We start from the raw sequence: 22,871 nt of genomic DNA on the forward strand, positions 1-22,871 counted from the left end.
CTTGGGAATTCTCATGTGTAGGTTACTACACCACTGTCTCACCAAAGATACCTACCACTACCATAAATAGTACAAAGCTGCAGTGCCAGATTCAGCCACAATTGAATGTATGTTGTTAGCCTATTGAAACATGGTACATAAAGTTAACTGATGGGAGTCTTGGGAAGCAGACTATCCCTGTCATGCATTGGTATCTTAAAGGGGTATTCCCATGTCGCATACTTACCCGTCTTCGTACCTCTAAAATCTTCTGTCTTCTGGCTTTGTCTCGTCATTGGTGGGCGGGGTCACATATGCAAAGCCAAGCGGCGAGATGCTGCCGGCCCTGAGTGCGCGCTCATACACCAGTCTAGCCTTCACAATGCGAATACAAGACCCGACACCCTGCGGGTCTGTATTAGCATTGTGAAGGCTAGACTGGTGTATGAGCTTGCACGCAGGGCCGGCGGCATCTCGCCGCTTGGCTTTGCATATGTGACCCCGGAGCGGAACAGCATCGCTTCTGCCGCTGCTGTCTTCATGCAGGGCAGAAGCATAGCGATGTGCCTGTGCCGGCGTCTAACTGTCCCCAGCATCCGCCTATTACAGCGAATGCCGGGGAGTTAGATGCCGGCACAAGCGAAGCCAGCAACATCGCTATGTGCCTGCCCTGCATGAAGCCAGCAGCGGCAGAAGCGATGCTGTTATTCTGCTCCTCCGCCGCCCCACCCTGGAATAGCAGCATCGCTTCTGCCGCTGCTGGCTTCATGCAGGGCAGAAGCATAGCGATGTTGCTGGCTTCACCTGTCACCCAAAGGGTAAACTACCCCCCACCTCCAGGCTCGCTCTCGTGTACTTAGCCCCTCCTCCCTCCCCCCTGAGAGCAGGCAGACATCACTTGACTCAGGTCAGGGCTGTGGGCACAAAAAAATGAATAAAGTGATATAGTGGCCAAACAAAGCAGTTTTGCTGAAGCAGTGTATTTAGGAAAAGTCTTACATTCACATTTACAAGCATTATAGATAGGATCCTTGTGACGGGACAACCCCTTTAAAGGGGTTGTCCCATCTCAAGGATCCTATTTATACTGGTAAATTGAAGATTTTTTCTAAATATATTGCTTTAGAAATTCTGCTTTCTTTGCCTGCAATGTGACCCTATTCCTCCCATTGTTCCCTTCGGGTTTTTTTGTTTTTGTTTTTGCTTTCTGACCATGTGCAGAAAAAACGGGTGCAAAATAACGGACAGTAACTGATGGCCCATAGACTTCAATGTTAAAAAAATAAATAACAGACACTTGCCATCCGTTTTTCCTAACAGACTGAAAAGTCCCATATGTAGGATTTTTTTGTCCGCTGGAAAAAAATGGACTTCTGACAGATTGGGTCTAAACGGACAAGATGAAATCCCACTGAATGGAAATTTTAACGGATTTCTGACGGTTCAGCTAGTGTCTGTTGCTAAAACCTTGTAACAGACAATATCTACGGACACTGCTGATGGTCACCAATGGTAGTGTGTATGCCCCTTTCACCAATGGTAGTGTGAATGCCCCTTTAATGTCTTAAAATTGCTTACAGATTCCCTTTAAGTATCTCATAAATCCAATGTAATAAATTACCTGCAGAGCGATGTCAAACGGTGTTAAATCATCATCAGTCGTAGTCTTAAACATCTGTTTAGAGGCATCAACAAGGAAGATTAGACTATCCCTGCCTCCATAGCGAAACTCTACTCCGGCATGGAAGGGGGGAGGGGGGGAGAGAAAGAAAATAAATGCTATTTTACAGGGAAAGCTAAATACATACACATTGTATAAACACAATATCTCGAAGAAAAAGAAATATGGAAAGTCCGATTGTTTTCTGAAGAAGAAAATATTCCATGCACACTTGATATAAAACAAAGCACTAAAACAACTCACACATTACCTGGTAAGCAAAGAAAAATCATCAAACAATAACAAGCAAAACCCCTGCTGAAAATGTCACCACCAAGGCTAAAAACTAGTTATAGAGTGTAGCTATAGGAAGCATTATTATTTATACAGTTTATAATCAATTACAAATAAATATCTCAATCGGGTGTAAGAAATCAAAGCAGAGCTGTCAAACACCATGATCCTTTTCTTAACTTATCATTCAGGGCTGTAAAGTCAATGTTGGGGGGGAAGAGAGGTGTCGTAAAAAGAAAAAAGTTACTGACTCCAGCTTCAAAATACAATGACTGGCGGTACGTGGCCTGAAGCTGAAGACAGTCATCCATTAATTATTATTATTATTATTTATTTATATAGCACCATTAATTTCATGGTGCTTTACATTTGGTGGTTACATACAGTACACAAATTATACAGGTAGATATAATACTAACAGTGACCAACTGGCACAGTGGGGTAGAGGGCCCTGCCCGCGAGGGCTTACAGTCTATGTGGGAAGGGGGTAGAGACAGAAGGAGAGGGGGAGACTGTATAGATGGTGGTGCGGTGATAGTGTTATTGGAGGTTGTAGGCCTTCCTGAATAGGTGAGTCTTCAGGGCCTTCTTGAATCCTGTGATTGTGGGGGTCAGTCTTATGTGTCTTGGTAAGGAGTTCCAGAGTATGGGGAATGCAAGGGAGAAATCTTGGAGCCGGTTGTGTGAGGAGCGGATGAGAGAGGAGCGGAGTAGGAGGTCATTGGAGGATCTGAGGTTACGTGTGGGCAGGTAGCGGGAGATGTGTTGCTTCAGCTCAGTTTCTGCCTTGGTTTAATTGCTTGACATTGGGGTCTCCACATGAGTTCTCAACCTCTTGTTTCCTATGACTTCATTGCTAAACCAGCGGGCTTCAGGCGAAGGGGACTGAAAGCATGCTGGCACCTGCTCTCCAGCTAACACAGCATGCAGTTTGTCCATGAGGCACAGCCGCCATCTTGATTACACCGAAGCGGCCCTGACTGATCTATCTGCTGGATGTCCTCCTGAAGTTCTTCTTGGTACCATTGGTCCGCTGCAAGTGTTCTCACGGCATCTTTCTGCTGTGTGCCCGGGACCTGAGTGCTCCTCAGCCACCTACCAATCTGCTTCTGAGTGGCAAAGGTATACAGCTATGCCCCCCTACATCTTCTAGGGTATGTGCTTCTGCTTAAACTATACCTGTGAGCTTGTTGTCCTTAGCTTCCTTCCTCTTGGATATTAAGAACTCCTTAGTGCTGGCTACTGGGTGCTGACAATGCCTTAGCTGTATTGTCCTGCTGCAGGTGACTGACTTTGCACTAATGACTTTGTACTACTAATGACTTTGTACTAAAACCTACTTGATTTCTAAGTGGCTACATGCTTTCAAACACCAGAAACCTGCAAACGTAGAAAAGACTCCGATGCTTGGCACACTCTACCTAAACTTTTCAGATCACTGTGCCAATGGACTTCGCTGGAGGTGGTTCTCCCCACTGCAGCATTACCTCCCTCGCCATTTCTGAGCAAGAACCCATGTTTGGTTTGACACTTGGGCAACTGGTAGACTCTGTTACCCCTTTCACAAAAATTAAACAACTATTTTCTACTAAACTCTCCAAGGACCTTGGCTACAGGGTATCAAAGGTGGAGGATAGAATGGATGGGGTGTCTGATGCTCTGGAAGACTATAAGACCATTTGCTCAGTATGAATAACATTCACAGAGCAGCAGGTTGACCTAAGAACCCAAATGTATGGTACTTTATTCTCAAGTTCTACTATTTGGAGCTTCATAATCAAATCTTGTCTGCAGCCCATAACCACCAGTCTCTAACAGGAATAACGTTATCTGTTCAACTCTTCGCTGATCTGGTACCAGCTACCTTGGATAGACACAGAGTCATGCCCCTGGATACAAAAGGCACAGATGCGCTACCGATGGGGCTTCCCCTTCCACACTGCGTGCTCTCTCAACAACAAGGCCTATACCATTCGCTCCTTAAAAGAAAGTATTTTTCCAAGTGAAGGACTCTAAGGGTACGACCTGGATCCTGCTGACCCTCTTCCTCAGAGACACCTACGTATCTGGCAACCGAAACACAAGCAGCCATCGGCCCTTACCCAATCTCCACATCCTGCAGAGGCTGTTGTACCTCCTCAATAAGTATACGAACACTTGTCTTGCTGCTTTTCTTGTTAGAACAATTAGATTTTTCTAAACTGATCTGGTGTAGAGATTTTAATTTCATCGTTAATGTAACACGAGACCGCTCCTCCCCCTCTGCATATAAACGTTATTCTAAAGGTTAAGCGAGGGATACGTACTGTGCTCCAGTCCCTTTACGTTGCCTATGCTTGGCATGACTTTAATAGAAATAAGAGAGGATATACATATTTTTCTCTGGCCCATCACCATTACCATTGATAGGATACTCCACTCTATCTCAATGCTCCCTGACTTCACATATGCTCGACATGTGCCTAAGTGGATCACGACATAGTCACGATTGACATTAAATTTCCATTCTCCTTCTGCTATCCCTTCCCCTTGGCTGTAAAATGAGCCTCTACTAACAAATCCTGGCACTAAACAATGGATCTCAAATGCTCTTACCGAATTCATTACACACAAGAATGCCTGGGATACAGGTATGTTTAACTTGCTTGTATTTTGCCTTGCTAATTCAATAAATAATTTTGAAACCAAAATAAGATGATTAATTATTAGAGATGAGCGAACAGTGTTCTATCGAACTCATGTTCGATCGGATATTAGGCTGTTCGGCATGTTCGAATCGAATCGAACACCGCGTGGTAAAGTGCGCCATTACTCGATTCCCCTCCCACCTTCCCTGGCGCCTTTTTTGCTCCAATAACAGCGCAGGGTAGGTGGGACAGGAACTACGACACCGGTGACGTTGAAAAAAGTAGGCAAAACCCATTGGCTGCCGAAAACATGTGACCTCTAATTTAAAAGAACAGCGACGCCCAGCTTCGCGTCATTCTGATCTTGCAATTCACCGGGGACGGAGGTTTCCGTCCAGCTAGCTAGGGCTTAGATTCTGGGTAGGCAGGGACAGGCTAGGATAGGAAGGAGAAGACAACCAACAGCTCTTATAAGAGCTAAATTCCAGGGAGAAGCTTGTCAGTGTAACGTGGCACTGACGGGCTCAATCGCCGCAACCCAGCTTTCCCAGGATCCTGAATGGAATACACTGTCAGTGTATTCCCGTATACCCGATATATACCCCCGATACCCGTTCCAACGGTGTGCCCCCCCACCTTCACCCCAGAAATACCCTGCAAGTCCCCTAGCAATAGAATTGGGGCTATATACACCCACTATTTTTGCTACTGCCATATAGTGCCATTGTCTCACTGGGAATTCAAAGAATATATTGGGCTTACATATAACTTCAATTCCAGGGAGAAGCTTGTCAGTGTAACGTGGCACTGACGGGCTCAATCGCCGCAACCCAGCTTTCCCAGGATCCTGAATAGAATACACTGACAGTGTATTCCCGTATACCCGATATATACCCCCGATACCCGTTCCAACGGTGTGCCCCCCCACCTTCACCCCAGAAATACACTGCAAGTCCCCTAGCAATAGAATTGGGGCTATATACACCCACTATTTTTGCTACTGCCATATAGTGCCATTGTCTGACTGGGAATTCAAAGAATATATTGGGGTTACGTGCACCCACAATTTTTGCTACTGGTATATAGTGCCATTGTCTGAATGGGAATTCAAAGAATATATTGGGGTTATAAATACCCTCATTTCTTGCTACTGGTATATAGTGCCATTGTCTGACTGGGAATTCAAAGAATATATTGGGGTTACAAATACCCTCATTTCTTGCTACTGCCATATAGTGCCAGTTTCTGACTGGTAATTCAAAGAATATATTGGGGTTATAAATACCCTCATTTCTTGCTACTGGTATATAGTGCCATTGTCTGACTGGGAATTCAAAGAATATATTGGGGTTATAAATACCCTCATTTCTTGCTACTGGTATATAGTGCCATTGTCTGACTGGGAATTCAAAGAATATATTGGGGTTACAAATACCCTCATTTCTTGCTACTGCCATATAGTGCCAGTTTCTGACTGGTAATTCAAAGAATATATTGGGGTTATAAATACCCTCATTTCTTGCTACTGGTATATAGTGCCATTGTCTGACTGGGAATTCAAAGAATATATTGGGGTTACAAATACCCTCATTTCTTGCTACTGCCATATAGTGCCAGTTTCTGACTGGTAATTCAAAGAATATATTGGGGTTACGTGCACCCACAATTTTTGCTACTGGTATATAGTGCCATTGTCTGACTGGGAATTCAAAGAATATATTGGGGTTACAAATACCCTCATTTCTTGCTACTGGTATATAGTGCCATTGTCTGACTGGGAATTCAAAGAATATATTGGGGTTACAAATACCCTCATTTCTTGCTACTGGTATATAGTGCCATTGTCTGACTGGGAATTCAAAGAATATATTGGGGTTATAAATACCCTCATTTCTTGCTACTGCCATATAGTGCCAGTTTCTGACTGGGAATTCAAAGAATATATTGGGGTTATAAATACCCTCATTTCTTGCTACTGCCATATAGTGCCATTGTCTGACTGGTAATTCAAAGAATATATTGGGGTTATAAACACCCTCATTTCTTGCTACTGGTATATAGTGCCATTGTCTGACTGGGAATTCAAAGAATATATTGGGGTTACAAATACCCTCATTTCTTGCTACTGCCATATAGTGCCAGTTTCTGACTGGTAATTCAAAGAATATATTGGGGTTACGTGCACCCACAATTTTTGCTACTGGTATATAGTGCCATTGTCTGACTGGGAATTCAAAGAATATATTGGGGTTACAAATACCCTCATTTCTTGCTACTGGTATATAGTGCCATTGTCTGACTGGGAATTCAAAGAATATATTGGGGTTACAAATACCCTCATTTCTTGCTACTGGTATATAGTGCCAGTTTCTGACTGGTAATTCAAAGAATATATTGGGGTTATAAATACCCTCATTTCTTGCTACTGGTATATAGTGCCATTGTCTGACTGGGAATTCAAAGAATATATTGGGGTTATAAATACCCTCATTTCTTGCTACTGGTATATAGTGCCATTGTCTGACTGGGAATTCAAAGAATATATTGGGGTTATAAATACCCTCATTTCTTGCTACTGGTATATAGTGCCATTGTCTGACTGGGAATTCAAAGAATATATTGGGGTTACAAATACCCTCATTTCTTGCTACTGCCATATAGTGCCAGTTTCTGACTGGTAATTCAAAGAATATATTGGGGTTACGTGCACCCACAATTTTTGCTACTGGTATATAGTGCCATTGTCTGACTGGGAATTCAAAGAATATATTGGGGTTACAAATACCCTCATTTCTTGCTACTGCCATATAGTGCCAGTTTCTGACTGGTAATTCAAAGAATATATTGGGGTTATAAATACCCTCATTTCTTGCTACTGGTATATAGTGCCATGGTCTGACTGGGAATTCAAAGAATATATTGGGGTTATAAATACCCTCATTTCTTGCTACTGGTATATAGTGCCATTGTCTGACTGGGAATTCAAAGAATATATTGGGGTTATAAATACCCTCATTTCTTGCTACTGGTATATAGTGCCATTGTCTGACTGGGAATTCAAAGAATATATTGGGGTTACAAATACCCTCATTTCTTGCTACTGCCATATAGTGCCAGTTTCTGACTGGTAATTCAAAGAATATATTGGGGTTATAAATACCCTCATTTCTTGCTACTGGTATATAGTGCCATTGTCTGACTGGGAATTCAAAGAATATATTGGGGTTACAAATACCCTCATTTCTTGCTACTGCCATATAGTGCCAGTTTCTGACTGGTAATTCAAAGAATATATTGGGGTTATAAATACCCTCATTTCTTGCTACTGGTATATAGTGCCATTGTCTGACTGGGAATTCAAAGAATATATTGGGGTTACAAATACCCTCATTTCTTGCTACTGCCATATAGTGCCAGTTTCTGACTGGTAATTCAAAGAATATATTGGGGTTACGTGCACCCACAATTTTTGCTACTGGTATATAGTGCCATTGTCTGACTGGGAATTCAAAGAATATATTGGGGTTACAAATACCCTCATTTCTTGCTACTGGTATATAGTGCCATTGTCTGACTGGGAATTCAAAGAATATATTGGGGTTACAAATACCCTCATTTCTTGCTACTGGTATATAGTGCCATTGTCTGACTGGGAATTCAAAGAATATATTGGGGTTATAAATACCCTCATTTCTTGCTACTGCCATATAGTGCCAGTTTCTGACTGGTAATTCAAAGAATATATTGGGGTTATAAATACCCTCATTTCTTGCTACTGCCATATAGTGCCATTGTCTGACTGGTAATTCAAAGAATATATTGGGGTTATAAATACCCTCATTTCTTGCTACTGGTATATAGTGCCATTGTCTGACTGGGAATTCAAAGAATATATTGGGGTTATAAATACCCTCATTTCTTGCTACTGGTATATAGTGCCATTGTCTGACTGGGAATTCAAAGAATATATTGGGGTTACAAATACCCTCATTTCTTGCTACTGCCATATAGTGCCAGTTTCTGACTGGTAATTCAAAGAATATATTGGGGTTATAAATACCCTCATTTCTTGCTACTGGTATATAGTGCCATTGTCTGACTGGGAATTCAAAGAATATATTGGGGTTACGTGCACCCACAATTTTTGCTACTGGTATATAGTGCCAATTTCTAACTGGGAATTCAAAATGCGCAAGGCTCCCGGAAAGGGACGTGGACGAAGCCGTGGGCGAGGTCGGGGGAATGGTTCTGGGGAGCAAGGTAGCAGTGAAGCCACAGGGTGTCCCGTGCCTACTCCTGTGGGGCAGCAAGCATTGCGCCACTCCACAGTGCCAGGGTTGCTTGCCACATTAACTAAACTGCAGGGTACAAACCTTAGTAGGCCCGAGAACCAGGAACAGGTCTTGCAATGGCTGTCAGAGAACGCTTACAGCACATTGTCCAGCAGCCAGTCAGACTCTGCCTCCTCTCCTCCTATTACCCAACAGTCTTGTCCTCCTTCCTCCCAAAATTCCCAAGCTTCACAGAACAATAACCCCAACTGTCCCTGCTCCCCAGAGCTGTTCTCCGCTCCTTTCATTGTCCCTCAACCTGCCTCTCCACGTCACGATTCCACAAACCTAACAGAGGAGCATCTGTGTCCAGATGCTCAAACACTAGAGTCTCCTCCATCTCCGTTCGATTTGGTGGTGGATGACCAGCAACCCACCCTCATCGACGATGATGTGACGCAGTTGCCGTCAGGGCATCCAGTTGACCGGCGCATTGTGCGGGAGGAGGAGATGAGACAGGAGTTGGAAGAGGAAGTGGTGGATGATGAGGACACTGACCCGACCTGGACAGGGGGGATGTCAAGCGGGGAAAGTAGTGTGGATGTTGAGGCAGGTGCAGCACCAAAAAGGGTAGCTAGAGGCAGAGGCAGAGGTCAGCAGCTTAGGCGAAGCCAGGCCAAACCCGGAATCTCCCAAGATGTTCCAGTTCGTACCCAGCCCCGAAAAACTCCCACCTCGAGGGCACGTTTCTCGAAGGTGTGGAGTTTTTTCAAGGAATGCGCCGAGGACAGATATAGTGTTGTCTGCACAATTTGCCTCTCGAAATTGATTAGGGGCTCTGAGAAGAGCAACCTGTCCACCACTTCAATGCGCCGTCATTTGGAATCCAAGCACTGGAATCAATGGCAGGCAGCAACGGCAGGACAAAAGCCGCCTGCCGTTCACGCCACTGCCACTGCCTCTGCCTCTGCCACTGCTGACTGCTGGCGATGCACTCCAGAGGATGAGCCAGGACACCACTTCATCTGCCTCTGCCACTTTGTTGACTTCTCCCTCATCCTCCCCTGTTCCTGTCTTATCTCCTTCTCCTGCACCATCAAAGGCACCATCAGGCGCTTCTTTACAACAACCCACCATCTCTCAGACATTGGAGCGGCGGCAGAAATACACTGCTAACCACCCACACGCGCAAGCCTTGAACGCCAACATCGCTAAACTGCTGGCCCAGGAGATGTTGGCGTTCCGGCTTGTTGAAACTCCCGCCTTCCTGGACCTGATGGCAACTGCGGCACCTCGCTATGCCGTCCCTAGCCGTCACTACTTCTCCCGGAGTGCCGTCCCCGCCTTGCACCAGCACGTGTCACTCAACATCAGGCGGGCCCTTAGTTCCGCGCTTTGCACAAAGGTCCACTTGACCACCGACGCGTGGACAAGTGCATGCGGACAGGGACGCTACATTTCACTGACGGCACACTGGGTGAATGTAGTTGAGGCTGGGACTGCTTCCCAAACTGGCCCGGTGTACCTCGTCTCCCCGCCTAACATTCCTGGCAGGGACACGAGAAGAACACCCCCCTCCTCCTCCTGCTCTACCGCCTCCTCCTCCGCCACCGCCTCCTCCTCCGCTGTTAGATTGACCCCAGCTACGAGTTGGAAACGTTGCAGCACTGGCGTTGGTAGACGTCAGCAGGCTGTGCTGAAGCTGATCAGCTTGGGGGACAGACAGCACACTGCCTCTGAGGTGAGGGATGCCCTCCTCGATGAGACGGCAATATGGTTTGAGCCGCTGCACCTGGGCCCAGGCATGGTCGTTTGTGATAATGGCCGGAACCTGGTAGCAGCTCTGGAGCTTGCCAGACTCCAACATGTTCCATGCCTGGCCCACGTCTTCAACCTAGTGGTGCAACGTTTCCTAAAGAGCTACCCCAATGTTCCAGAGCTACTGGTGAAAGTGCGGCGCATGTGCGCCCACTTTCGCAAGTCGACAGTAGCCGCTGCTAGCTTAAAATCTCTCCAGCAACGCCTGCATGTGCCACAACACCGGCTTTTGTGCGACGTCCCCACACGCTGGAACTCAACGTTTCAGATGTTGAATAGAGTGGTTGAGCAGCAGAGACCTTTGATGGAATACCAGCTACAAAACCCTAGGGTGCCACAAAGTCAGCTGCCTCAGTTTCACATCCATGAGTGGCCATGGATGAGAGACCTTTGTGACATCCTACGGGTCTTTGAGGAGTCCACAAGGAGGGTGAGCTCTGAGGATGCGATGGTGAGCCTTACAATCCCGCTCTTGTGTGTTCTGAGAGAATCCCTGATTGACATCAGGGATAACCCAGATCACACAGAGGAGTTAGGGATAGCATCCGATCCGTCACAGCTGGAGAGTAGGTCCACACATCTGTCCGCTTCACTGCGTTTAATGGAGGAGGAGGAGGAGGAGGAAGAAGAGTTGTCCGATGATGTGATGGTGATACAGGAGGCTTCCGGGCAACTTCGAATCGTCCCATTGTTGCAGCGCGGATGGGTAGACATGGAGGATGAGGAGGAAATGGAGATTGAACTTTCCGGTGGGGCCAGAGGAGTCAAGCCAACTAACACTGTGGCAGACATGGCTGAGTTCATGTTGGGGTGCTTTACAACCGACAAGCGTATTGTCAAAATCATGGAGGACAACCAGTACTGGATCTTTGCTATCCTTGACCCCCGGTATAAAAACAACATCTCGTCTTTTATTCCGGTAGAGGGGAGGGCCAATCGCATCAATGCTTGCCACAGGCAATTGGTGCAGAATATGATGGAGATGTTTCCAGCATGTAACGTTGGCGGCAGGGAGGGCAGTTCCTCCAGTAGGCAACCAAGTTCTCACCGGTCCACACAAACGAGGGGCACACTGTCTAAGGTCTGGGACACCTTGATGGCACCCCCTCGCCAAAGTGCCGCCACGGAGGGTCCTAGTGTCACCAGGCGTGAGAAGTATAGGCGCATGTTGCGGGAATACCTTTCCGACCACAGCCCTGTCCTCTCCGACCCCTCTGCGCCCTATACGTATTGGGTGTCGAAGTTGGACCTGTGGCTTGAACTTGCCCTATATGCCTTGGAGGTGCTGTCCTGTCCTGCCGCCAGCGTCCTATCTGAGAGGGTGTTCAGTGCAGCCGGTGGCATCATCACTGACAAGCGCACCCGTCTGTCAGCGGAGAGTGCCGACCGGCTCACTTTGATAAAAATGAACCACCACTGGATAGAGCCTTCATTTTTGTGCCCACCTGTGTAAAGCACCCCAACATGAAACTCCATGTCTGTACTCAACCTCTCCAATTCCTCCGCATCCTCATACTCATCCACCATAAGCGTTGCACAATTCTGCTAATACTAGGCTCCCTCCACCCTGATTTCCCCCAACTCTGCTGGTTAGAGGCTCCCTCCACCCTGATTTCCACCAACTCTGCTGGTTAGAGGCTCCCTCCACCCTGCTTTCCCACAACTCTGCTGGTTAGAGGCTCCCTCCACCCTGCTTTCCCACAACTCTGCTGGTTAGAGGCTCCCTCCACCCTGCTTTCCCACAACTCTGCTGGTTAGAGGCTCCCTCCACCCTGATTTCCACCAACTCTGCTGGTTAGAGGCTCCCTCCACCCTGCTTTCCCACAACTCTGCTGGTTAGAGGCTCCCTCCACCCTGATTTCCACCAACTCTGCTGGTTAGAGACTCCCTCCACCATGAATTGGTCCAAACTGGGCTGTTTAGAGGCTCCCTCCACCATGAATTGGTCCAAACTGGGCTGTTTAGAGGCTCCCTCCACCATGAATTGGTCCAAACTGGGGTTTTTAGAGGCTCCCTCCACCATGAATTGGTCCAAACTGGGCTGGTTAGAGGCTCCCTCCACCATGAATTTGCCCAAACTGGGCTGTTTAGAGGCTCCCTCCACCATGAATTTGCCCAAACTGGGCTGTTTAGAGGCTCCCTCCACCATGAATTGGTCCAAACTGGGGTTTTTAGAGGCTCCCTCCACCATGAATTGGTCCAAACTGGGCTGGTTAGAGGCTCCCTCCACCATGAATTGGTCCAAACTGGGGTTTTTAGAGGCTCCCTCCACCATGAATTGGTCCAAACTGGGCTGGTTAGAGGCTCCCTCCACCATGAATTTGCCCAAACTGGGCTGTTTAGAGGCTCCCTCCACCATGAATTTGCCCAAACTGGGGTTTTTAGAGGCTCCCTCCACCATGAATTGGTCCAAACTGGGCTGTTTAGAGGCTCCCTCCACCATGAATTGGTCCAAACTGGGCTGTTTAGAGGCTCCCTCCACCATGAATTGGTCCAAACTGGGGTTTTTAGAGGCTCCCTCCACCATGAATTGGTCCAAACTGGGCTGGTTAGAGGCTCCCTCCACCATGAATTTGCCCAAACTGGGCTGGTTAGAGGCTCCCTCCACCATGAATTTGCCCAAACTGGGCTGTTTAGAGGCTCCCTCCACCATGAATTGGTCCAAACTGGGGTTTTTAGAGTCTCCCTCCACCATGAATTGGTCCAAACTGGGCTGTTTAGAGGCTCCCTCCACCATGAATTGGTCCAAACTGGGGTTTTTAGAGGCTCCCTCCACCATGAATTGGTCCAAACTGGGCTGGTTAGAGGCTCCCTCCACCATGAATTTGCCCAAACTGGGCTGTTTAGAGGCTCCCTCCACCATGAATTTGCCCAAACTGGGGTTTTTAGAGGCTCCCTCCACCATGAATTGGTCCAAACTGGGCTGTTTAGAGGCTCCCTCCACCATGAATTGGTCCAAACTGGGGTTTTTAGAGGCTCCCTCCACCATGAATTGGTCCAAACTGGGCTGGTTAGAGGCTCCCTCCACCATGAATTTGCCCAAACTGGGCTGTTTAGAGGCTCCCTCCACCATGAATTGGTCCAAACTGGGGTTTTTAGAGGCTCCCTCCACCATGAATTGGCTCCCTCCACCATGAATTTGCCCAAACTGGGCTGTTTAGAGGCTCCCTCCACCATGAATTGGTCCAAACTGGGGTTTTTAGAGGCTCCCTTCACCATGAATTGGTCCAAACTGGGGGTTTTTAGAGGCTCCCTCCACCATGAATTTGCCCAAACTCTGCTGGTTAGAGGCTCAATCCACCCTGATTTTCAAAACAAATGTTGGTGCCAACCTCAACTTACTACAAGGGCCAAATTCACTGCTGGTGACAAGCTCTCCTCACTGCAAGTGCCAAATACACATGTTTCAAGGTGTTTTCCTACTGTCAGAGAGGTGGTATTGAGTGTGTAAAGTGTGTAGTTGTTAGGCTGTGATGTTGGGGTAATAGAGGGTCTTTGGTGTGTTAGATGCCCCCAGACATGCTTCCCCTGCTGTCCCAGTGTCATTCCAGAGGTGTTGGCATCATTTCCTGGGGTGTCATAGTGGACTTGGTGACCCTCCAGACACGGATTTGGGTTTCCCCCTTAACGAGTATCTGTTCCCCATAGACTATAATGGGGTTCGAAACCCGTTCGAACACACGAACATTGAGCGGCTGTTCGAATCGAATTTCGAACCTCGAACATTTTAGTGTTCGCTCATCTCTATTAATTATATAATGCAATTATCGGGATTGTATAATTAGATGCATAATTTATTGTATAGTTACGGTCATGTGAAGTAGTTCACTAGCTTTTTAATGAATTAAGGGATTTTTACTGTGTCTGACAGCATGGCCATCACCAGGTTATAAAGGACTCTGAATCGGGCTGTTGAAAATTAGAGGTGGCGGAGTCAGAGGCCTGGACTCCAGATCCCTGCTATCATGTCTTCAATGTAGAATATAGAACATATAACAAACCCTTCTAATGTGACACAAAGATAAAAAATCATTTGCATGAAAACTGACCATCACAGAATTATTACTTGTCTATTTAAAAGGTTTGTGCGAGGTGTACAAGCAACCATTGAACATCAGGATAGGTCAATTTCTCACCAATTTCTCTTCAGCACTGCCATAAAGATAAATAAAGCAACAGCACAACATCCTGACTGCACTTCTATTCTGACAGGGTTACAAGGGATCCACATTCTCTAGATCAGGGGTCTCTAACTCAATTTACCCGGAGGCCGCTGGAGGTAGAGTCTGGGTGAGGCTGGGCTGCATCAAGTTTTCCACAAGCTATGTGTGCCACAGCAAATTTAGCTACGCCCACTTTTAGGTTGACTCCGCCCATTCTCATTCATTTTTCATGTGCCCCCACACAGTATAATCCTCCTACAGTCACCCCTACACTATATGTCCCCACATTATAATGTTCCCTTCCAACTGCCCCACAGTATTAAGTCCTTCTCCTGGTGCCCAAGTTTAAACTGGGAGAAACCAGAGAGGACATGAAACTGGGGTAGCTGGAGGGGGACATTAAATAGTGGGAGTAGTTGGAGGGGGGCAATAAATTAATGGCAGCTGAAGTGGGACATTAAACTCTGGCAGCTAGAAGCACATATTAAACCGTAGGGGTAGCTGGACAGTGATATTAAACTGGGGGCAATTAGAGGCAGACAGGTCCCCCTACAGTTACTCCCATGGTTTAATGCCCCCTCCAGTTGTCCCCAGTTTAAGTTCATCTACCCCCAATTTCATCTCCCCCCACCATTTCTCCCCCAGTTTCATATGCTCCTTCATCTGCCCCATTTCATGTCCCCCCTCCATCTGCCCCCAGTTTCATGTCCCCCCTCCATCTGCCCCCATTTCCATGTCCCCCCTCATCTCTGCCCCCAGTTTCATGTTCCCCTTCCATCTGTGGCCCTAGTTTCATGTCCCCCCCCCCATCTCTGCCCACAGTATAACGTTCCCCTAGGTTACTAAGAGACACACACACACTCTCCACCCTGCATCTCACATTCCCCTCCCCTCTCAGTACCTTTAGACGGCACATCCCTTCATCTTCCGGCCGGCACACTAAGACATACCTCCCTAGGCATGTGACGTCTGACGTCACACACAAGTCCTGCAGTTTACAGTAGTACAAGCTTTCCACTGATCACCCATCGCTTTTATCGCTGCTATAAGAGCGGAGGGGGGGGGGGGGGGGTGATTGGAGGAAAGTTTGTTAATTACAACACTAAAGGGACGTAGCGGGCCATGCAGGGAGCTGCACGGGACAGGAGTATAAAAACTGGACTTTCCCGCTAAATGCGAGATGGTTGGGAGCTATGTATTGAGGTGGGGGCCGCAAACTATTGTCCCGAGGGCCGCAGTTGGCCCCCGAGTTTGAGACCACTGCTCTAGATCTATCAGATACTTATTTATCCTGTGGATAGGCAATAAGAGGTAAACTTGGCACAACTCCTTTAACCCCTTTCCGGCTTTCGCCGTACTGATTTTCACTGATTTTGATAACAATTTGAATAATAAGTGATCAAAGCAATAGCAATTCCCCAAAATGATATAACTAAAAAGTACATCTGGTCCTGCAAAAAAAGACGTCCTATCTATCCCTATGACGCCCTATGTATAAAAAAAAAAAAAAAAAAATGTTACAGGTTACAGAATATGGCGACTTTTAGAAAAAAAATTTTGGCAAACTTTTGGATTTTTGTTAAAGGATTAAAATACAAATAAAACCATATACATTTGGTATCCTCGGAATCGTACCAAAACATAGAATACAGATGACGTAATTTTGGCTGCACAGTGAACTCTGTAAAAACAAAGTCCGTAAGAAAGTCACATAAATGCACTCTCTCTTCAAATCCCCCCCCCCCCCATTCTGAATTTTTTTCCAGCTTCCCAGTACATTGTACAGAATAATTAATAGTGGCATCATGAAGAACAATTTGTCCTGCAAACATTAAGACCTCATATAGAAAAATGCCCGCGGCGGGAAGAGGTTAAGGACTCTTACCACCAGAGTCTCCTTCTCCATCTTCATGTTCTTCATTCCCATCACCCTCTTCTTTAACGTAATAGGATTGCCAATCAGCCATTATTTCAGATACCTGCAAGGAATGATTATATAAGAATAAAATTGTGTAAAATAATGAGAACCATACAATACATGGTAAGTTCTTTAAAGTCAGCCATACCACAGTAGATGTATGCACTATAACACAACACTAACAGTCACTCCGACATCTTTTGATTTTTAAGACATTACCACCAATATCAGCCTTCAGCTGTTTTTTTTCCCAATGTTATCTGACCACATTATGTGCAGGATGAAGTCATTCACTTTCCCATCATTGCCTTTCTATAGTCTTTCTGTTGCAGCAAAGTAACGTTATAAATATTTGAAAGTATAAAAGGTCATATGTAAAGTAAAGAAAACCTTTCATGTCCTCGCATATAATACCGCCAATCTGTAAGGACATGATAGGTTCTCTTTAAGTAGTCACAGTAAGCCTAGTTATGTTGTTCACCTATTAGTCAAATGTCCTGGGCATGAACGACATACTCCTCACAGTGTCCCCACCTCTTGATGTCCAAGGGAGATTTCATTCAAGGAAGTATGAAGAATTGCTCTAAGGCCTACCTTGTGTAGTTATTTTTTGTTTTTTTAGGGGGAGAGGGCCAGTGGTGTAATTAAAGGGATTCTACCATAAAAATACTTTTTTTTCCTGGTTTACACGTAGGAAGCCTATTCTTCTCCTACCTTTAGATGTCTTCTCTGCACCGCCGCTCCATAGAAATCTCGTTTTTTGTCAGTATGCAAATGAGTTCTCAAACAGCACTGGGGGCGTAACCAATGCTGCGAGAGAACTCTCCAGCGCTGCCTCCATCTTCATCAGGAATGTCCTCTTCACGTGTCTTCTTCCAGCACAGGCAGTGAAGCATGTAGACCTCGGGCAGAGCTGACTGCGCATGCCCGCGGCCACAAGAAAATTGGCCACTTACACAGAAAGTAAGCAGCCATTTTCTTGTGGCCTGTGAACTGCATTTTATTCCAGACAACCCCTTTAAGAACGAGCTATAGCAGCATTTGAGATATAACGAATTAAAAACATACCGTATAAACTTGAGTATAAGCCGGGGGGCTTTTTCAGCACAAAAACTGTGCTGAAAAATTTGGCTTATACTCGAGTCAGCAAAAAAAAAAAAAAAAATTTTTTTTTTTTTTTTTAGGGGAGGAGGTCTATGACCAGCAGCAATATCAATGTATAGACTCTCCCATAAAATAGTGGGGGAAAAAAGAAGCTTTAAAAAAAAAATAAAAATTAAAAGTTCTAAATCCCTCCTTTCCCTAGAATAGACACAAAAGTAGAAAATGACTGTGAAACACATTATACACATTAGGTATCCCTGTGTCTGAAAGTGCCCGGTCTACTGAATATAGGGTATCTGCAGTGCTCCTGTTCTGTCAGGAAGGGGTTAATAGGAGCACTGCAGATACCCTATATTCAGCCAGACTGAATTCCAATTGGGGAAAAAAAAAACAGCCCTCAAGCTCAGGGAAGGGACAGACAGACAACCAAAACACCCCCTCCCCTTTCCCAGCAACTACTGCACCCAAAAACCATTTTAAGTTTTTAAATTTTCTAGTAGCTGCTGCATTTCCCCCTCTCGGCTTATACTCGAGTCAATAAGTTTTCCCAGGTTTTTGTGGTAAAATTAGGGGCCTCAGCTTATATTTGAGTCGGCTTACACTTGAGTATATACAGTAACTCCAAAAAAGCAGGCGGCACACCAAAAATTGTGAAAAAAGTGAAGGAGGTTTATTGCCTCATACTGCGACGAGCCAAAACATCGCAGTATGAGGCAATAAAGCTCCTTCACTTTTTTTCACAATTTTTGTTGTGCCGCCTGCTTTTGGAGTTATATTGAACGGGACAAATCCTTTTCCCATTGGTGAGCACCCTATGCCTAGACTGGTGCGGTCATATATATGTGTTGTGTAATTAAAAACATAGTCGCAAATGTAATTTTATATGCAGCATGAACTGCTGCATATTAAGTTGTAATTCCTGACTGTGTTTTTAACTAGTGATAACTGAAATTCAGTTATAGCTCCTTCTTAAATCCTGGAAATAATATGAAAGAATCTCCTCTTTCTTATGATACTAGAGGTGGTATAAAACCAGAAATTAAAAGCTGTAAGTCTGGACAGAATGTCTGCAAGACTCTACTGGTGATTTCAGGGGCATTGGAACAAGGCATGCCCCACCCCCACCCTATTACCTATGGATATGGAAAAGACGTATGACCATGTGCACTTGGGTTTCCAGCGAGCTGCAACCAGGTGAGCATAGGACTCTGGTTTATGGGAAAAATCCTTGCCTATATGGGCTCGTGTGAGGGTTAATGGGATTCTGTCTTGGCTCTTTATGGTCCAGAACGGAACCAGCCTCGTATTCCATTCGAGGTGATCTTAAAAGAGTTCCAGCACTTCAGTAACTTTAGTTGACCTGTGTAAAATGGAGGATCTTAATATAACCCTAACTCTGAGTGAAGTTGCGGCCTTGGCTGGTCAATTCTGTTTCCAATGACAAAACACATTAAACTCCTGGGAATTCAGATCCTCGAAACCCGTCCTCCTTGGACTTTTCCCACTTTTAACACCTCAACTACCTCTCATTACTAGAGTCACCTTTAGCAGACTTGAGATAGTACGATTCCCTCAAGTTATCTTGGTCAGGTCGAATTAATGCTCTCAAAATGGATGTTGTCACCCAACTTATATATGTGTTTCAGGCCCTATCCATAAGTCTCCCATGATCAGCCATTGCTCATCTACAGTAGGCCTTTGGCAAGTTTGTTTGGGGCTTGGCCCACAGTAGGCTTAAATTTAGGACAATGCAACTTAAGTGTGATGGGAGACAGACCTTTTGGATCCTAAGCTGTACTATACTGCTTCAGCCTTACTGTGAATGTTCGATTGGCATTACAGATGTTTTGATAGGCAATGGGTAGCCATTGAGTCGGACCTGTTCTCCCTTCTCTTCCCAGGATCCTAGCCTACTAACGCCTGAGGGAGCTCAAACACACACTAGTGTCTGCTCACTTCCTTTCTTTATGGGGCTTGAGGGGTCTGTAGAGGCACCATTTCATGAGTGCCTCTCTTCTGTAGCACAATGTTCCTACCAGGCTGCTCTGCTCAGAAGTTTCTGAAGTGTTCTGCTCACAACAAAGTGCAATTATACAGAGTTGCTGGGAATACCCCCTTACCTTCTCAGCACAGATGCAATCCGCATGCCCTGAGACCCAACTATCCTGACTAGAATACAATCAACTCCTTGCATTCATACTCCCACGGAACTGGAAAGGGTTTTTGCGAACATGGTGACCTTGTGTGAACCCTCTCTCTATGGTATGGTCGGCTTCACCAGGTAGAACTCCCTGTGTTCATCTAACCGATCAGGATCTGCACAAGGACTGTCTTCCCTGCCGACTGGAGTAGATTTTTTTTTTTGCTCACCAACTACCTATGCCATATAGCACTCAAAAGAAGAGTTTCAAATGGTTGACCTGAAGGGACCTCCTCCAGAGGTCTTATCCTGAAGTATCGGAGCAATGTTGGCACTGTGGGTCCAAGAGAGATACCCAACTGCAAAAATGGTGGGAGTGGGCAACAATAAAACCTTTTGGGGACCACGTGTTTGTTCTTTACACCAAGGTTAGTGGCTGTTCTGTCCTTACCTTCCCCTCAACTGGCTCTCCTGTCTATTATCCCAGGAAAGATCTCCAGCAAACCCCTCCAGCAACACTTACTGACAGCTGCCAGATTGGTCATTTCTAGACACTGGCACAATACAGACACCCATTCACTGTTGGAGTTGCTCCAGGAGCTTATTCGCATAAGGAGAATGGAGGCCTTGGCAGAAGACTCTCCTGAATCTTCCAGGGTGAAGAAGCTTGTCCAGGCTAAAAAAAATGTTTTTAATTAGGACAGGGGAAGTGGAAACCCCCCCCCCCCCCCCCCGTGCCATCCCGGGTCCTTACAATGAGGCCGCTGATTAGCCACCATGGTCACATAACCACTGAGGCCAAGCAGTAGCCTAAGGAAGGGACCTGAAGATGTCAAAGGTAGTGATTGGCCTCAGCGGTCACGTGCAGCAAGAACTTCCACTGGAAGAAAACAATGAAGTTGCAGGACCATACCATACTGGGAGACACAGGCTGTTTTTTCTCCCCAAACCTAATTAAAAAAAAACATTTTAGCCTGGATATCCCTTTTAACTTACTCCCCACCCTACCTTGTTGGTTCTCTCCTCTGTATCATTGTCTGTCACCTCTTCTGTTCGTGGCTCCCTGAAAACAGCGAGGGAGCTAATTCCAGCCCTCACCTGTCTCTCCCTCCACTGGTCCTGGTGGCCAATTCAGAACAAGAATTCCCATTTCACTTTCAGAAGACTCCATCCCTAATGAAAGACCAAGCCCCGAAGAAGATTACCTGCAACAAGGAGGCAATGATGGTGCGCCACAGTCAACAGGTATTTGAGGTGACACACTGAAGACAAGGCAGTGATCAGCATGAAGGTGGCAGCGGCACTATCGTTGTAATCTTTTTGGCAAACTTATTAGCTCTGCCACTAATTCCTTACAAGCTTTTGGGCCATCAAAGAAGGACACAGTTTACCACTAGCACAGATGTAGTTTATTTTCTCAGCAGAGCTAGGCATGTAAATAGAAAATCATCCACCAATAGACAATAATTGTTTTCAGAACAAAAAGGTGACGTTTTAGTCACAGTGGACCTTTTTCAAGTTAGATTTGTACAAGAAAAGTTATAATTCCTGCAGCCTTTGGCCCCCTGGACTCAGTACAGTAGGTGGGTGACAGAAGGATACTGCCCCTGGTGAGCTCCATGCTGGAAAACCACTCCCATCCTATGTATGAGATTGTGACAGCACTGGGCAGTACTCTAACTGACTGCTTCGTCCCAAGTATGAGAAGGAGCGTTATCAAAGATCTTTCCTCCCAACTGCGGTCAGGCTGTATAATCAACATCAGGCGAAACGAAGATCACTCCGCACAGAGAACTAAATAATCCTGAAGTTTTTCTTTTTAGTCGTTATGACTCCTAGTATCTTTTCTTATCTTTTAAATATCACACCAACTGTGAATAAATTAGACTTGGTTCAGATCTGTGTTCGGTATTCCGATCGGAGAGTCCACTTGGGGATCCCTGGAATGGGATACCGAATGCATTAAAAAGCAGTGAGCAATGAAAGCACAAGGTCCCCATAGAGAGAAACATACTTCAAGCACTACTTTCCTCTCCGCATGACTCATGTGAACACTGTGCAGACAACACATGGACCCTAATATAGTCTATGGGGTCCATGTGCTTTCATTGCTCATCGCTTTTTAATGTGTTTGCTATTCCAACCGGGGGCTCCCCAAGTGGACTCCCCGAACGCAGATGTGAACTAGGCCTTGTACATACCGTATATGCATCCAGATCTAATCACCACAAAGGACCCATGTAAACAGAAAAATGTAGTTCAGATTCACAAGCTATGGTATCCAGAGAAACACTACATATATAGTAAGTATGGGAAATGAGTCATCTATGGTAGTTCTAGACAGGTTGGGCTATATATATATATGTATAGTTGGTATATATTGTATAGCAACACAAGCTGAGTTACATGATAAGACACATCAGGCACATACAAGGTTGTACACAAAAACCAAGTGTGCAGGTTTATATGGTAAGAATCCACAAGAGGTATTCTCAGCTATGTCAGTACTGACGTCTTAAGTTGAATAGAGCTACGTCATTACTTTCATTTACCTGTGTATAAAGTGATGAATCAGGCAAGATGGAGTTGAACTGTTCATATATTTACTGTGAGGACCTGGAAAGCGTGTGGAAACTAGAAAGAGGCGGCAGGGTATCAGCCTCGGTCCCAGAAGCTATGGGCGTGGCCTACGTGAAGATGCGGCCCACCTGGATTAGCCCATCCTGATGTAATGATCACATGAGCAAAAGTCGGCTGGAGCATGCGCAGTGGTGGTTGGCATGTGTAGAAACAGTGGATGGCACCAGTTAAAGCGTGTAACTACATTAAGGACACCAGAGACGCGAAAATAAGTAAGAAAGCGATTACTGAGAAGTGACAGTATTGGGAAGTATACA

The 22,871-nt window shown here is 45.7% G+C and overlaps 1 protein-coding gene across 2 annotated transcripts in view; it reads right to left on the reverse strand.

Annotated features, from left to right (window-relative positions):
• XRCC6 (X-ray repair cross complementing 6) overlaps window positions 1-22,871 on the reverse strand; it is a 71,856-nt gene that overhangs the window by 21,143 nt on the left and 27,842 nt on the right. Inside the window, exons 1-3 of one of the 2 annotated variants that reach the window (XM_075286834.1) lie at window positions 22,527-22,639; window positions 16,698-16,791; window positions 1,601-1,710 (exon numbers count right to left, since the gene is read on the reverse strand). In XM_075286834.1, the coding sequence (XP_075142935.1) occupies window positions 1,601-1,710; window positions 16,698-16,779 (192 nt within the window). In that variant the 5' untranslated portion in view covers window positions 16,780-16,791; window positions 22,527-22,639. Of the gene's footprint in view, window positions 1-1,600; window positions 1,711-16,697; window positions 16,792-22,526; window positions 22,640-22,871 lie in introns of those variants that run through there. The other variant, XM_075286835.1, reaches the window with a different exon arrangement.

The sequence above is a fragment of the Leptodactylus fuscus genome, chromosome 9 (genome assembly GCF_031893055.1).
Source record: "Leptodactylus fuscus isolate aLepFus1 chromosome 9, aLepFus1.hap2, whole genome shotgun sequence".
Taxonomy (NCBI): Eukaryota; Metazoa; Chordata; class Amphibia; order Anura; family Leptodactylidae; genus Leptodactylus; species Leptodactylus fuscus.